This window comes from Protopterus annectens, chromosome 14.part0 (genome assembly GCF_019279795.1).
Source record: "Protopterus annectens isolate FY-2018-M chromosome 14.part0, PAN1.0, whole genome shotgun sequence".
NCBI lineage: Eukaryota > Metazoa > Chordata > Ceratodontiformes > Protopteridae > Protopterus > Protopterus annectens.
Window position 1 is genome coordinate 753,712,071 of NC_056748.1, and position 16,929 is coordinate 753,728,999.

Genomic DNA, 16,929 nt, shown 5'->3' on the forward strand with positions numbered 1-16,929 from the left:
AAGAGATCGGGGAAGGATTGGGCCATTTTTCTTTTTTTGCTTCTTAATGTCAAGTGGAAGGACATCAAATAGTAAATGAGCCTCATCACCTGTTTCATTATTTTTAATCCAGCAATTTTTCATTTGGAAAGAAAACTTGAACAATTCACATCATATAGCTAGAGCAATGACTAATTACATGAACAACTAAATAAGACTATTCTAAAACAAATGACTTGTAAACTAAACTACGTGCATTTTTATACACCTGCTGCATATAAAACAAACCAATTGTTTTGGCATATGAAGCAGTATATTATAGAACGTCTCTCAGGATTAGAGAATACTCTGACCATATGTACTGTACTTCATGGCTTGTGAAAAGATCCAAATGGAAGACTGTTAGGTGGAAAGTGCAACTGACACTTTGTATCACATTATAAATTACACCATACATTCTCTTCAGTTTTATCTACATGTTAGAGATGTAACAGCCCAGAAGGTGGCCTTGTCTGTATTTGTTTCATGCTTGGGCATCTGTCCATAGAATTTATATAAAAATAAAGGGAAATTTGCATTCTTTCAAAATGTGATACTTTCAATGCCAGAAGTGCAATGATAACCAATTTCTTTGTCATTTCCAGCCCTCTGTAACTAATATTCATCATCTCTGCATTCCTAATGTTACAACTTAATTTAACTCATTACAGATTAGTGCACCTCCAGACATTTCTGTAGATACCTCCTCCTGATGCCTACTGGTGTCAAATATTGCTTGTTCATATTTGCATTAATAATTCCACATCATGCTGCATGTAAGGTATCAGAAGATTTCATCTTAAGACATAAGTGATGGCAAACACAATTGTATTGATATTTGACCTCTATCTAATGCAGTTAAAGAGATATTGCTTATTGTTTCTATACATTATTTGTATTTTACTAGTTTTCATATTTCTCTACATATCTCAATATTCAGGTAACACAGACAGAGCTGCATAGCCTCATATGAAAGCTAACAGATGTATGAAGAAAATTCCACTGGCAGTATGTGCCTTGCTTGAATGGTTATTGAGATGTCATAAGCTGTTTATACAACATTATAAAATGAATATTCACTGCCTTTATTTTTGCTTATAAAATCCAATTTAAAGCATCAAACTAGATGAGTGTCACTAATGCAAAGATTAATTACTCTAGAATAGTTTGTCATTTACAGTTTTCCAGTAACATTTGTGGTTCCACAGATATGAATATCTGTTTGAACTGTAAGGTGATAGCTTCATTTTTTTAAAGCCTCAAGCCACAACCACTGGGAGTTAAAGGTATACACTTAAAAGAGCTGTAGTAGAGGGAATAAGTTAAAATATTCTTCTGGTTCTGAAGTGCATGGTGTTTGCCATTCCTCACTGCATCTTACTGAGAACCTTCATATGAATCTTACCTAAACTGTTTACTCTTTTCCATGATGCTTTATGTTTGTTACCTGTTGTATTTTTGTATACACTTAAGTGTTACAATAAATCAACACTATTGAATGTTTGCACTATGTTACTATACAGCTATTGAAGCTTTAAATAAATGTCTAACCATTTTAAAGTACCAGAGAAAAATAAGTGCACAACAATTATATTATGCACACAAATTGTAGAAACTAATACACACAGCAATTAGACATGATTAGATGCAGCTGTAAGAATGATATTGTTCTGAGAAAAGCAGGACATAACACATAGTAGTAGTTTTACTGTCCTGCTCTGATCAAGGTTGGTTAACATATATCTGGAAAACTGTAACAGAGAAAATAATTATTCTTTCTGAGGATGAGAAAAGGAAAATAATTTTCCCTTTACATATCATGAGAAAAAAATGAGTATTATCTGAGCCCAGATTTCCAACTGCCTACTTATAGACATATCAGTGACTTTGTGACAACCTACTGTTCCATATGGAAGAGGAAGCCATTTAGTGTGTGAAACCGATGCTGTACTTAAATGTTTAACTTCTATTCCCTTGATCTTTTATACTTTCTCTTCTGAACAGGGAGCTGAAGTATGGAATTCCAATCACTGATGCAGAAGGGAATCGGCTTGGAGAATCTGCTGCTGCAGCACAGCAAGCTATTGTACAAGTGATATTATCTCGGATTGGCATGGCTATACCTGCAATGGGCAAGTACTGCATGGTAGTACGTGGCTGGAGGGATGTGAGGGACACATTTTATTTTCTTACTGACAATCTTACAGTGTGTGGCAAATTAATGAAGCATTTAAATATATATACGGTTTCAGTTCAAAATATTGATGGTTCAGAATGTAGACAGAGTGAACTGCATCAGAATGCCAACAGTTCATCTGACTGACAGTTCACAGGTAAATACGTTTTTGCAAGTGTTGGTGATTAAGAGTTACAAGTAAGGGGTAAGCAAGGTGATAGCTTTAGCCTTGTACCTGCTTGTTGCTGCATGTTTCAGTGTCTGAGCCCATCCTGTGCATTAACAGTGTTAACAAAATAGTTTTTCTAAGGTAACATGCAGGATTAAGGACAGGGTTAGGGTTAGCACACTTTAGTAAGATGATTTGGGGGTATAAAATATATATGCATGTATGTCATTTGATCTAAAAATTAAAGTTATGTATTTACCATAAAAATAGATCTGTGTTGTCTGTTTCCATCCTTCTTCATCTGATGAGTTTTGGATCTGACTTTGGGTGTTTTTTTTAGACCTAACACCCGTATCGCTGGCTCTTTCCCTTACCCATAATCCCCACTTGTCCCCAACATTACCTCAGATTGAGTTTGCTGTAGAATCTTGCAAGAATCATTATATAAATACAATTATCTATTACCATAAAGCTACATGAAAAACTAAAGAAAACATCTGCCTTGTAGCTGCAAGACTATGTAATGCTGTCCCAATGGCAGTCAACAGAGAAATGCCAGAAGCCAAAGAAAGAAAAACTTTCCATGAGATGGAAAGGGGAGGTAGGAGGGAGGGAGGGAGGGAATTTGAAGAAAGATGGAAACAGACAACACAAATATATCATTATAAGTATATAACTTTAATATCCAATGTTGTCTTTTCCATCTGTTTCTCAACTGATGGGACAGAGTCCCCAGCTATTTAGTTCAACAGGTGATCCAATGGATGGATGTTCTGTAGTACAGCAAAACTGAAAGCTGCCCTATCTCTGGAAAGCCAATCCAATTTGTAATGGGAAATGAAGATAGGAACATTAGGCCAGGTGGTAGCAGCACAAATGTCATCAATCAGATCCATAGATAAAAAAGAAGGCTGAAGAAGCAGGATCAGCTCTTGTTGAATCTGCTTATGGTTATTCAGGTAAGGCGAAACTTTTCTGCGTATATAAATAAGATATCCAGCTAGTCAGCCATCTAGTAAATGTAAACTTTCACAGCCTTGACCCATCCTGTTTTTAGAACTAGCGACAGACAATTGATCTGACTTCTTAAAAGTTTTTGTTCAATAAAGATAGAATTATAATTGTCTGAGTACATCCAATAAATGAAGCATGTATTCGCCTTTGATCAAAAAATTTGGGAAGAAAACTGGTAAATTAATACTTGGTTGAGAGAAGCCTGTGAAGATATTTTAGGGAGAAAAGGAGGGGCAAGTGCATAAAGAAACCCTGTTCTTTTTGGAAGATAATGTATGGAGGCTGGCCAGAGAGAGCTTAGGGCTCTGACACCCTTCTAGCTGAAGTAATCGCTACAAGGAAAAAAGATTTTCTAGGTCAGAAATTTTAAGTCCATCTTAGCAGCATGTTGAAAAAAAAAACTTGAGTAAAGACTTGTAGTAGAAACAATCATGCCCCCAGGAGGAGTAGGACCCTTGAGTGGAAGTCTTAGAAGAAAAGTCCCGGTTAGGAAGAGTGATTCTCGCCGATATGAAAGTTTGAGATCACTGCCAGCTGAACCCTGATTGTTGAATAACTGACACTGTTATTGAAAATGGAAACAAGGAAATCTAATACTGCTGTTACTGGAGCAGAAAAAGGGTCTAAGTCTCTTTTCTAAGGCCCAAAACAAAAAATCTTTTCAATTTACTTCTCTAAACTATCCTGGTGGATAGTTTCTGAGAAGAATTAAGAATATGGACTTACTGGGATAAAAGCCTGTATTGACTAGCCATCACTGGAGGTGGAGAAACCATGGTTTTAGTTTTAAAGCTCTAATGTCCAGATGACACATTTTGGATGGGTGAGACAGGCTATCTGTATTTGGATCCAGCACCCGAGGAGGGTATATTAGATTAAGCCAAAGGATGGGAAACCACATCTGTTGAGGCCAAAAAGGGGGAGACGAGGATGATCATGATCTTCCATTGTACTGCTTTATTTAGGAATTTTAGAATTAGTGGGGTTGGAGTGAAGTATATAGAAGAATGGGGAGGCATTCATGGATCAGACCATCTCTTGGGGACTTCTCCTCTGGGGAAATCAGAGCAAAGAACCTGCTGCATTTGTAACTGAAGGGGGATGTAAAAAGTTCACATCATGGTTGGCCCCAGTGATGAAAAATTTGTGTCACCACTTTTGGATTGAGAGACCACTCATAAGACAGTAGAATAGATCTGCTCAGCTTGTCCATTAAAGTGTTGGTCTTTCCCAAAATGTACAATGCTTTCAGAAAGTGATGAGAATATATCAACCATTGCCATACTCTTATCATGTCTCAACAAATGGGTAGGACTGTGCTCCTGCGCCAGACTACTTACATGTTGTCAGTCTGAATAAAAATCACCCCTAGAGGAAGGACATTCTGAAAGAACACAATGATAGGAGGACTATCCTCATCTCCAAGACACTGATGTGAAGATTGGTCTGTGATAGAGTCCACATGCCTTGGACCATCTTTCCTAAGTAATGTTTCCCAACTTCTAGCTGGGAAGCATAAGTGGTCACTGTAGCTTTGTTAGAGGGATGGACAGATGGATGGCTGTGATTCAACTCTAGAGTTTGAATCACTGATTTCTGCAGATCCTTGCTAAATGGATTGGAAAGGTCATATGCTGAGATCTGATGGATCACTGGTGTCCTCTGTAACACTCTCAAAGAATACCTTGCTAAAAGGACCAAAGTAATAGAGGCAGCTATAGATCCTAGAAGTTGGAGGATTAATCTGGCAGATGGCATCTGATAGGAAAGATGTTGTTGAGCTTGACTTCTTAGAACTAGTAACCTGATCTTTGGTAACCTTAGTATTTGAGTGGTTGTGTCCAAATGGGCTCCTGTGAATTCCAAAACCTGTACTGAGGAGAACTGAGATTTCTCCTGGCTCACTGTAATTCCCAGGTTGGGGCAAATCTGAAGCAAATAGTTCCTGGCCCAGACCAGCAGAGACCTGGTAGTAGGGATTAGGAGTCAATCATCTATAAGGGGGGAACACCCAGAACCCTTGCAGTTGGAGATGAGCTGCAATCACTGCCATGCATTTAATGAAAACTCAGGGGGCTGTGGTGAGTCTAAAGGGCAGGGATCTGGACTGAAAATGACTAGATCCCAGCTGGAAGCAAAGGAACCTCCTGGAGCATCTGTCCACTCTGAAGTGATAGTACTCATCCTGAAGGCCTAAAGAAGCACATCCAATCATCTTTCATAAGAAAGAGAAGGATAGACTGTACCATGATCATACAGAACTTTGTATGTTTGATTTATTGGTTCAAGTGACTGAGGTCCAGAATTGGCCTTAGGTCCCTGTTCTTGTTTTGGCAGTGAAAATAATCTGGAATAAGTTCTGAACTCTTGCTGGTCTGGTGGGACCTCTTGGATGACCCATTTGTCTAGCTGCTTTTATATTTCTAATGCTGCTGCATTTCTTTTAGAGGGTGGTACAGTGGAAATTTTCTTCCATCAGTGGTAAGGGAGAGAAAGGGGATGGAATAGTCTCTGTAAATTATTGTCTGAACCCAGATGTCTTTGGTGATTCAGAAGTGCTAAACGGCCTTTCAGAGAAGGAACCCCTGAAGCCTTGATTCTACTAGCCTCCTCTGCCATGAGTGTGATATCTACTGTTAGAATGCATGCCTCTGCCTCGGGGGATCTATCTCCAGAGGAATCCTAAAAAAACTCTTAGGACTTCCTAAAACCACAGTTTCTTACCTCCCCCTTCTTGTTTCTAGAGAAGGCCCTGTGGTGGTTAGAAAACCATATACATATAGGAGAATGAGTTTTTCCATCCTGTTCACTCCTGGGGAGTGTATCTTTGATCTTAGGGCTGAACAAGGTTGAGCCATCAAACAGGATATTGATAAAGGATGTCTGAAAAGGCTCCACAAAGTTACACAAGTGCATCCAGGCATGCCTCCTTAATGTAATGCCTGTTCATGCGACTCATGAAACATCTTCTGTTGTACTGGATATGAGAAACTTGGAAATATTTGACAGGAAATGAAGGGTGGCCAGTTGAGAATCCACTGTTTTCCTATTTTCTGCAGATATGGACCCAGGAAGAGACTTGGAAAGCTCTCTGGTCAATTCTCTTTGAAGCCTACTCATGTGTGCCAAGTAATTCAACAACCTTAAAGCAAACATAGCTTAAGCATAAACACACTTCCCAAATCTGTCCAACGCCTTGGACTGTCTGTTAGGGGGATGGACACAAGAGCTTTCTTCTGCAAGCTCCTTCTTAGTGGCTGCTGCCACTACCATGGCATCACTGCTAGGCCTTTAGTCTAGTGTGGGTAATGTTTAAGGACAACAAGATAAGTGTCCAGTTTCCTCAGGATTGGTTCTAGGAAATCTGGTTCCTTTCATGCCCAGTGAGAGATTAAATCCACCATCTTGTCAGCTGGGGGAACCACCATGGAGTAGCTGAGCCAGCAGCAAAAGTTCAAGGAACACATTCCTACTGGAAAGAAGCTTTGGAAGACCAATCTCCTTTCTGTCAAAGAAACACGAGGATCTACTCAAATAAGATGTCCTCAAAGGGTGATCTGGGGCACCCATCAACTTCATCAAATTCCATGTTCCTCTGTCAAGGACTCCTGGGGGAGTCAATTTGTCACCTCTTAAACTAATGCTTCTGAGGACCTTCTCTGGGGGGAAGGTCTGGAGAGGACTCAGAAGCCTGAAGGGAGTCCTGAGTGAGGACTGGCTCAAGGCTAGTGTGAAATGGCTTTCCTAATGGGATATCCTAAGCAAAAGCAGGACCTATAACTATCAGTTGCAGAATGGGTAGAACCAAGTGGGATACATATGTCTGATTTCCAGCCATGGAAAGAGCTTTCTCCACTGCCTGAGAGGCAGAAGCCAAGGGTAGAACTCAAGATCACTTTTGTAGGAGCAGAATCTGCCACACCAGTATGACCAAGGGCAGCACCCCTTCTCCACTCTGAGACTGAAGCCAAATCTGCAATATCTAACACTGATGCTCTGAGGGGAAAAATGGCTTTGAGAGCTTTAGAGTTGAATCCTTAGCCCCAGACTTGATGCTGAAGGTTCAGCTATGAGGAAACCAAAGCAGTTTGGGTCAAAAATGATGCTGAAGTCAAATATGACCACAACTTTGGATCCAACATAGACAATCCAGAAGAACTTGACACCAAACTCCATAGACCCAGAGGTTGGATCAGGGAATTAGTAGCCATAAGGGAGAGGGTCCAAAGCTCAATGGGTCTGTTGACAGACAGACCCGGAAGAACTCTCAGCTGAATTTGGGTTCTGAAGAACTTCCACATCATTCTGTCTACATCAGCTTCTGTCAAGCTTCTGGTAGACCAGATAGACCTCAAAGGTGAAGCCATGGAATGTGGTCTTGAAGATCTCTAAAAAGATTTCTCCTATAGAAAAGGAGACTGCAAAGGTGGAGAGACTGAACCCAGGGTAAAGCTCAGCTCATGAAGTGAGGGGGAGTCTTTCGCCATATTGGAATCAGATCTGTGAAACTAGTCAGATCTGAAGGACTGGATATTTATGTGATCAGAACCATTGATAACATGGAAAATGGAGAATGATCAGGTGATTGCTTCTTTGTCTCTTTGCCGTTTTCTTTAGGCCTGTCACTCTTATCCCCCCCAATGTTTATCAGAGGTCTTTTTCCCAGATGAAGAAGCTCCAGTTGCATATTTTGAGGAGCCAGAATGAATAAGACTCTTGAGCACTAGTTTGTGACCAAATGCCATGCATACAGAGTAGTCTTCTTCCAAATGAGATGCCACAAATCAGTATACAGATTTTGAATAGAAGTCAGAATTTGGCAATTTGTGAGTACAAGCCACAAATTTCTTAAACCTTGTAGGCTCTCCAACATAGTCCCTATAAGGAGGAAAGGGTAGACAAAGAGGAAATACTACTGGCAATGGTAGTGTAATACACTCAGAAAAAGAGATTGCTGTAAAGTTTTTTTTTAATAATAATAATAATAATAATAAGATAACAGCAGTGGTAGGAAAATTACTAGGTAGAGGTAGTACAAAATGAAAATGGAAAGAGCAGACAGGTGTGAAGGCCTGGAAAGGAAACATTTTTATTTCTTTAATTACATGAATAACTGGGACAGGGAAGGAACGTAGTATAAGAAGAGACCGAAATAATGGAGAAAGAGTATCTAGAAAATTCAAATAGCAAAAAAAAAAAAAAAAACATAACACTTAGTTTAAAATAGTCGGCGCCATGAGTCTTGTCCAAACTCTACTGGTGAGAAACAAGAGGTAATGTTGGGGACAGGAGGGACTGTAGGTAAGGAGAAAAGCAGAAGCTACGGATACTACCTTAAAAAAATAGCCAAAGTCAGATCTGAGGTCAGATCTGAAGCCCATCAGGTAAGGAAAGAACAGAAAAGACATCAGAATATCTAAAGACAACTGACCTAAGTACAACTTATCTAAATGCAATTTATTTAACCCAGCATAACTCAAAATCATTAAAATAATTTTTGCGGGGGGGGGCAGAAACCTTCCATGTAAGGGGTTCAACCCACCTCCCTAACTTATGTATAAGAACTTCACTGTTGTACTACAGTTTAAGAAAGTGGAAAACACTGGAAGAAAATAACAATATCACACAATCCACTACACTATTATATAGGAAACTGCAGCATTACTTATAAATCTATAAGAAAACTAATACCAGTCATCAAAGTCATAAACGTTATAATAAAAAAAAAATCCAAAGATAATACAAAAAACACAAGTTAAAAATTTTGTCTGTTATCAATCAAAACTGGACGTCTTAATAACTAATTGTTGCAATGACATCATTGTTTCTAAACTGTGTTCCCAAAGATGGCATCCTATGCTTAAAGAGACAAAACCACAAAATGCCACACTGCTACCATGTTACAAAATTAATAAATAACCCTTTTCAATTTTTTGAGTTAACATGTCAACCAAGAAGTTAATATGAAAGATTTTATATAATTTTGTTTATAAAAAATGCAACAAATCATATTGTTTTCTGTATCATTATCTAATAATAAACTAAGTTTACGGCTAAATAAATGATTATATAAATATGTATATTATATGTTAACTAAAATTCACATAATCTATTTTCACAAAATTTAAAATCATGCATCGTTTCTGTCCCAGAAAAATGTACAGCCAAATTTAGTTTTCTGGTGATCAATTTTAATTCTAAAATACCATCTAGTACATCAAACTTTTTACTACCACGGTGGTGGTGCTGCGGTAGCTTTGTCGCCTCCCAGTAAGACGCTGTCCAGTTCGATTCTCAGCTACGGCGTCTTCTGTGTGGAGGCAGGCGTGAATGGGCGTGCCTTCGTTGAAGGTTGTGCGTCAGGGCTGGTAACTCGGCATGTAAAAATCAACTACCAATCATTAGCGGACTGGAGTTCCGCTGTGGCGACCCCCTAATGGGGAAAAGCCGAAAGACACAACAACAACATCATCAAACTTTTTACTGGGAATGAAGATGAAGGTGAAGGTGAAACATTATCAAATAGGTTTTTCTGTGAGGTGTTTCACTGTCAAACTTTTTCTTACTTATTAGTACTATAAATATATTTTCTGATCGGGTTAAAGTCTGTCTAAGCAAGTAAAATAATGCTGTTACTGTATCCAAAAACTTACCCATTCTAAGGCTTGGTCTTCCATCTTGCACCCAGTTAGACAGGGGCATCCATTTCACTAGCCAGATAGTAAAGCAGCTGTGCAAAGAAAAATAAATAAATATGACATTAAGTATCACTTTTTTCATTTCCCCAAGCCTCTAGAATAGTAAAATATTAATAAAACAATTTTATATTGTTAAAACTTGTTTCTTTTCTGCAACATACACTCCTAAATAGCATCAGCTTGACTCCTTCTCCAGATATAACTCAAGCCCGGTGAAATCTATAATAGATCATTTACCTGACAGCATTCACTTCAACCCAGAGTTAGGATGTATAAAATGAGGGGTTGTAGGGGGCTATTGGCTCAAGGGATATGAATGGGGGCTTATATATATATATATATATATATATATATATATATATATATATATACATATATATATATATATATACACACATACATATACAGATATGATCATATAGCTAATCATTGTTATGTGTTTGGTTTATTTTTGAATTTTAGGGCCTGTTTTGTGAATTTTGATCTGTTTCCTGGTTTCCTTTTGGTAAAATTGTAGATTTTTGTATGCTAGGTATTTTTGTATTATTCTTGGATTTTTCTGATGATTAATACATGCTCTTTGTCGGGCAGTTTTAGGTCATATCTTGATATATGTATATGTAGTTTGCAGTTAGACAAGTCGGGGTTGCTTTTGGTCAAATAGTTATTTGTGTGTTTTAGAGTATGCTTATTAATATGTTTGTGTGTAGTGTTTAACTTAATAAGTCACAGCGGGATTACTGTGTTGGACTGCTGTACACTATAGATAACTGTTTACAATTATTCTATTATTATTATACCACCATGGAGTTAATAAAAAATCATCCTTGCAGAAACATTGTCAGGTTACAATTATTCATGTAAAATTTCTTGCTATATCAGAAGGCAATTGAATATAGGGAAAGCATACATATTTTTTCCTTATTAGTATTTGTTTACTGGGAGAGTCCAAATGGGCTGTGACTTGTCCCTTTTCTGCAGACAGATGGGGAGAAAAGTTGCATAGTTAAATCTTACTAGCTATCATACAATACAAAACATTATAATACAAGGTAAAACAGTGTCTTTTCGGCTTTTCCCGGTTAGGGGTCGCCACAGCAGAACTTCGGTCCGCTAATGATTGGCAGTTGATTTTTACGTGCCAAGTTGCCAGCCCTGACGTAGAACCTTCAACGAAGGTACACCCATTCATGCATGTCTCCACGCAGAAGACGCTGTAGCTGAGAATCGAACCGGACAACATCTTACAGTGAGGCGACAACAAGGTAAAACAGTAAATGTTAACTATCACTTACAAGATACAAAAATTTGTATACAAGGAAAAAAAAGAGCTAGATCCAGATCCAGATATCATATCTTACAGATTCACATTTCAGTTTACTATGCTATGTTGCAATAATAATGGTAAGAACATCCATTAGGCTAACAGACAGGTGCAATAGAATGCGAAGGGTGTTACTGCTAGACAGAAGGTTTGATAAGAAATTTTAGCTGTATCTAAGCTATTCCATCTTCTTATGAAAATCCAGAATCTTGGATTATGCAAAAAAGCAAAAAAAAAAAACAAAAGAACAAATGATCTCTCTCTCTCTCTCTCTATATATATATATATATATATATATATATATATATATATATGTGTGTGTGTGTGTATGTATATATATATATATATATATATATATATATATACACACACACACACACACACACACACACACACACACACACACACACACACACACACACATACAAATATATCTATTATATATCTGTTTATAGATAGATAGATAGATACAAATATCTCTATAGATTTATATAAAGAGTGCATTCTAATGCTGAAATTCACTAATTTGAATTTGTGATATAGCTAATTTCAACGCATCAAATGGTTTAAAATGAAAGTAAAAGGAAAAAAAATTGTGTTTTTTTATAGGTTCATAAGTAAGTACTAGGCTGGCTGCCTTGGCAGGCCATTTTCAGCCTAGCCAATGTTCGTTTATTTGCTTAAAATAATTTGGTTATAGATTGGCCTTAACCATCCCAAGGTTGATGATTATATATTAACCCTATCAGAAAGGCTGGGATCATACCATATATAATTTGAGGGGATCCATGCATCAGGTAAAGCAATTAGGAGCTTTCTTTGTCCATTAGTAGTACAGGGGGCAATCCTGGGGTAAATTTTCTGTTTCTCATCTATAAATCTAAGTTGAACTTTAATATGGACAGGGATGAACTTTGTTTTATGTGGATAGGGAGTCTGTTTGAGAGAAGTGTTATCCTTTGTGGAATATACTTGTCCCCGTTTAGCTCCCTCGACCAAGTATTTTAGATGCCATTTTACTTGCTAATGTGCAGTAAATACATCAGTAATGGGTTGAAGGATGCCTTGTATGCCAGATACAGGTCACGTCTTAGCAGTCTGTGGGATGCACAGCATAATGACAAGGCTTTGAGTCAGACCTTGAAGGACATGTTTAGGTCTTCTATCCTTTTAGTAAGATTTCTTTGTTGTTATTCCAGTTGTTGCATGATTCTGGACAGAGACTCGTCAAAGGAGGCATAATATTCAAAGACTGGGATAATGAATGTCAAGTAAAGGGGGGATAATGAAATCCCTAGATCTGGACATAATCCCTTTGTTCATAGATGTCTAAATAGTAAACATACTTTCAAATCCTTACTAAAAGATCTCCTGTTCAAAATTTGGATATGTTCCTGTACAGAACTAGACTAATTGACTAATTTCACCTGTTCCTGACTTTCAACATCCCTAGATCACAAGTATACTGTGCAGTTTCACTTAGTGCATAGTACTGTGAACCAGGTGTTTAGGCCACCTTTATAGTTATGATTTCTAGTTTATGACCCTGTTTGTCTATGGAAACTTCATTTTGAATTTATGTTCAAGCAGTTCTATATTTGTTGTATAATATCTTGTTTAATTATTTCTCAGTATTCTGACCACTGTATGCTGCATCAATTGTAAAACTCTGATTTTTTGCTTCTTTTATATCTTCTGTGTTCTTTGTACATAATAGCTATGTTTATATAATGTTTGTTTTATTTTTATTATTTTTTACGATGTATTTGGAGCTTTTCTCCCTGGGCCTCTGCTGAAAATGGTCACCTTGTGTCCAGTCGGATTAACCTGGTAAACAAATGGAAAATAAATAAATAAATAAGCTGTGCAATACAGAAGGACTTTCTTACAATAATGGACACATGCTGTTTGAAAGTTAGGCCACTATCCCCATAAGTTCCCAAATTCCAAATAACTGGGTCAACTCCTAGGAGCATATTGTCAATGTGGTTGTTCCCAGGGATATATAACTTCCCTAAGGATTTTTGCATTTAATTTCAGTCCATGATTTTGGTGACAGTTATTTATCTGGGGATTCAGTGACTCTCCTAGCTTGAAGTCATCTGCAACCTTAGTCGGCCAGAGCCTTTTGGTATTGGATTTTACCCCAAGAGTGTAGCCAAACAGTAGAAAAAAGTAGCCCCTCCCATACAGGAAAGGTCCCAGCACAGAATCCTAGGAAACTCCACTGGTGACTGGACTCTGTGAAAGGTAACTTCCCTTATCTGGATTACCTGCAGCCTGTCTATGAGCCATATGACAATCCAGCAGATGACATAAGTGCTTTTCCCAGTTTATTTAGGTTTTTTACCAGGCTGAGTAAGCCCTTGATGAATCCAAAATGAGATGTGCCCAGTGTTTGAAGGTTTCCTGTTTCCTGATTGATTAGTTCCATGATAAATCTTTCCATGGGTTTCCATATGAGGCTAATCGGACTTATGGTTCTGTAATCGTCCTGGTCTGTGGAAGGGTCATCCCTCATGCAGGAGAATGACTGTAGCTGTTCTCCATTTACTTGGTGCAAAACTTGTATGCAGACAGAGATTGAATAGTGTTGTTAGGGGTGTGGCTAAATTGTGCTTCATGCTATTTAAGATGCATCGAGGGATATTGTCACGATCCATGGATGCAGTATTTTCTAGCTTTTGATAGCACTTTTAGGACAGTTCCAGGTATATCTTGAGGGAGTGTTGGAGAGCAGAGAGGGGTGAGGTTAGATCTAAATTTATTAAAAGACTAGGTTTATTATATGTTTAGCCTCAGTGTAGGTAACATCATTCACAATCAGCTCAACTCATTGCTGCATTGTGCGTTTAAGATTACATGCATAACTAAAAATGCCTTGCAATTGTCTTTGGCTTGGGTAGCTATTTGAGCCTCAAACTTGGCTTTGGTGGATTTTATTTAGCTTCAGAATTGTTTATTTCAGTAACAAGCGCAATAGCATTCTGGAAAGTTCTCTTCTTTGTTTTAGTCAATTTTTTTTTCTTTTATTATAAAGCTTACTGATGTTATGGTTACACATTGTGTGTTTGTTTCTGGGATTTTCCCCACACTTATTCATATGTGGTACAGCTGTTATTTTCTGCAGAGTAACCCCCACCCCACTCTCCACAACCCCTTACTTAAAATCTTGCACTAGAACCTCAAGGAGCCACTAATTGCCTCTTTTCCCACACTTACAAACAGCCTCAGCCTGACCAACCTACCTGCACTGCAACTGCTAAAGCCTGCCTCAGGAACACTCTAATTATAAGCATTTAATTGAATGAGACAAATTCTCTTAACCTTCACAAACAAAATGAGATACAAATAGTCAGTCTGCATACATTGATAAAATGCACTTCAGTGTCATGCAGACTACACTACAAAACCACTATCTGAACCTCAACCAGCTTGCTCCATCAGTTGCTCCAGAAATGTTTATTAGTTGCTACTTTAGTACTTACATTCCCAAAGAAATTTTCAACTGAATGAAAGTATTAAAATATAAACAATTCTAAATAAAGTTGGTTACGTCACATAATTGTTTTACACCAATCATCCCCTATTTTAGCTCACAAGCACCCCACATATAATGTCATACTGTAATAAATATATCTTTAGAAGTCACATAAATGTAATAACAGGAACTTTCAATTCCTTATGCTTATTACACCAATGTGATAAGCAATAAACTACAGAACATTTACTTGTCTGGAATGCAAAATATAATTACTTTACTCTTTTCTTCCTTTCGGGCTTCTTCTTCTTCTTTTGGCTTTTCCCGGTTAGGGTTTGCCACAGCAGATCACTTGTCCGCTTATGATTGGCAGTGGGGTTTTATGGTGTTGAGTTGCCAGCCCGGCACCCAACCTTTAACAGAAGGCACACACATGCAATCATGCCTAGGGCCAATTTAGAGTGTCCAATCCACCTACAGCATGTCTTTGGGATGTGGGAGGAAACCGGAGCACCCGGAGGAAACCCACATGACCACAGGGAGGACATGCAGACTTTGCACAGAAGGCACCCCAGCTGAGGATTGAACCGGAGAACCTCTTGCTGTGAGGCAAGAATGCTAACCACTGATGTTAATAAATTCATTTAAATCAAGTGGGGATGTCAGCTGCCATCTCAAAATGCCAAAAATGCGGCCTGCTGTGCAGCAGTAACTTAACATCCACTCCTAATTCAGAAGGTTCACACTCCAGGATAACTGAATCCAATGCAAATGCACACAGTGTAATGAGGCATGTTTCCTGTAAAACTGCAATAATGGTAAAACAGAGAGGAAAGTTCAGGAAAGTGTTCACTGTCATGTAATTGCCATAAGAAGAAAAGAAAGTTAAATGCATTATACAAGCATTCTATACTGTATACAGATTTTAAGAAATCTGTGTTTTATGTTATGGAGAGTGTTAATAAATGCAGTTTTAGAGATACATTTATTTACTGCATTAAATTATAGGAAGTTGAATGTTTATGATCGAGAATGAGTAGTGATCGATGTGCTGTGATAATGGAATTTTTAACACACCTTATACTTGTTTGTATTTTAGTAAGATTATTAGTCTGATGATGTCCTCAGGAAGTGTAAGGACAAGACTACTCACAAATAAACTGATTTTTTGGAGTAACCTGCTGGAATGGACTGAACTGAATTTTACTATAGATAGATATATGGATGTATATCCACATACAGAAAATTCACTATATTGAAAGGCAACTAATCGAACAAAACTTTTGGCAACCTATCAAAATCTAAGGCAAAAAAGTAAAACTTTCTTTTTTAAGGGGCTAAGCCTCCCCTGCACCCCAAACTCTGTGCTAATTATTTATAATAAGACCAAGATCACACTGCAGTGGGGAAAGGTACATTTGAATGGATATTCGATGCCGTATTGGCTTTTTTTTTATTTTTCCAGTCAACAGTTGGAACTTTGGACCAGCTATCTGTAACCCATATACATATGTGTGGGTGTATAGTGATTGAATAATCACTATGCCGACGTCTGTTTGGTCAACGCCATTTAGTCAACATAAACAGGTGGCCAACACATGTAGGAGATTGACAATCCCCAGGTGTCAGAATATCTCCTTTCCCTGGAGACTGTGCAATCTTGGAGATAGTATATATAATTAGTGGGGGGGGGGGGGGTGAGGAGTGCAGGGAGGTTTGCTACCTGCAAAATTATGTTTTGATCATTTAGCATGCTCTGGAGTAAAACAATGCTTGAAACCCAATCCACTGAAAATAAAACTTTTTAAAGGGGGCAAGTTCTCCCTGCACTCCCCCACAACCACTGCTGCTTACATAATATTCCAGCTCCAAGGCTGCACATCACCAGGGAAAGATCAAAGTCCCCAGCCCACAGTAGTTCAAGCTCAATCAACTAAATACTGGCACTTCTTTTGGTAGTGCCACAGCTCAGTCCATTTGAAGCACTAAGCATTCAATTAAACATAATGCATCCACATACCACATATGTATGTATGTGTATGTGTGTTA

The 16,929-nt window shown here is 38.0% G+C and overlaps 1 protein-coding gene across 1 annotated transcript in view; it reads left to right on the forward strand.

Moving 5' to 3' along the window:
- The window catches only part of SFXN3 (sideroflexin 3), a 600,282-nt gene that overhangs the window by 334,995 nt on the left and 248,358 nt on the right, over positions 1–16,929 (forward strand). Inside the window, exon 7 of the mRNA XM_044056492.1 lies at positions 2,023–2,150. Coding sequence (XP_043912427.1) covers positions 2,023–2,150 — 128 coding nt within the window. The remainder of the gene's footprint in view (positions 1–2,022; positions 2,151–16,929) is intronic.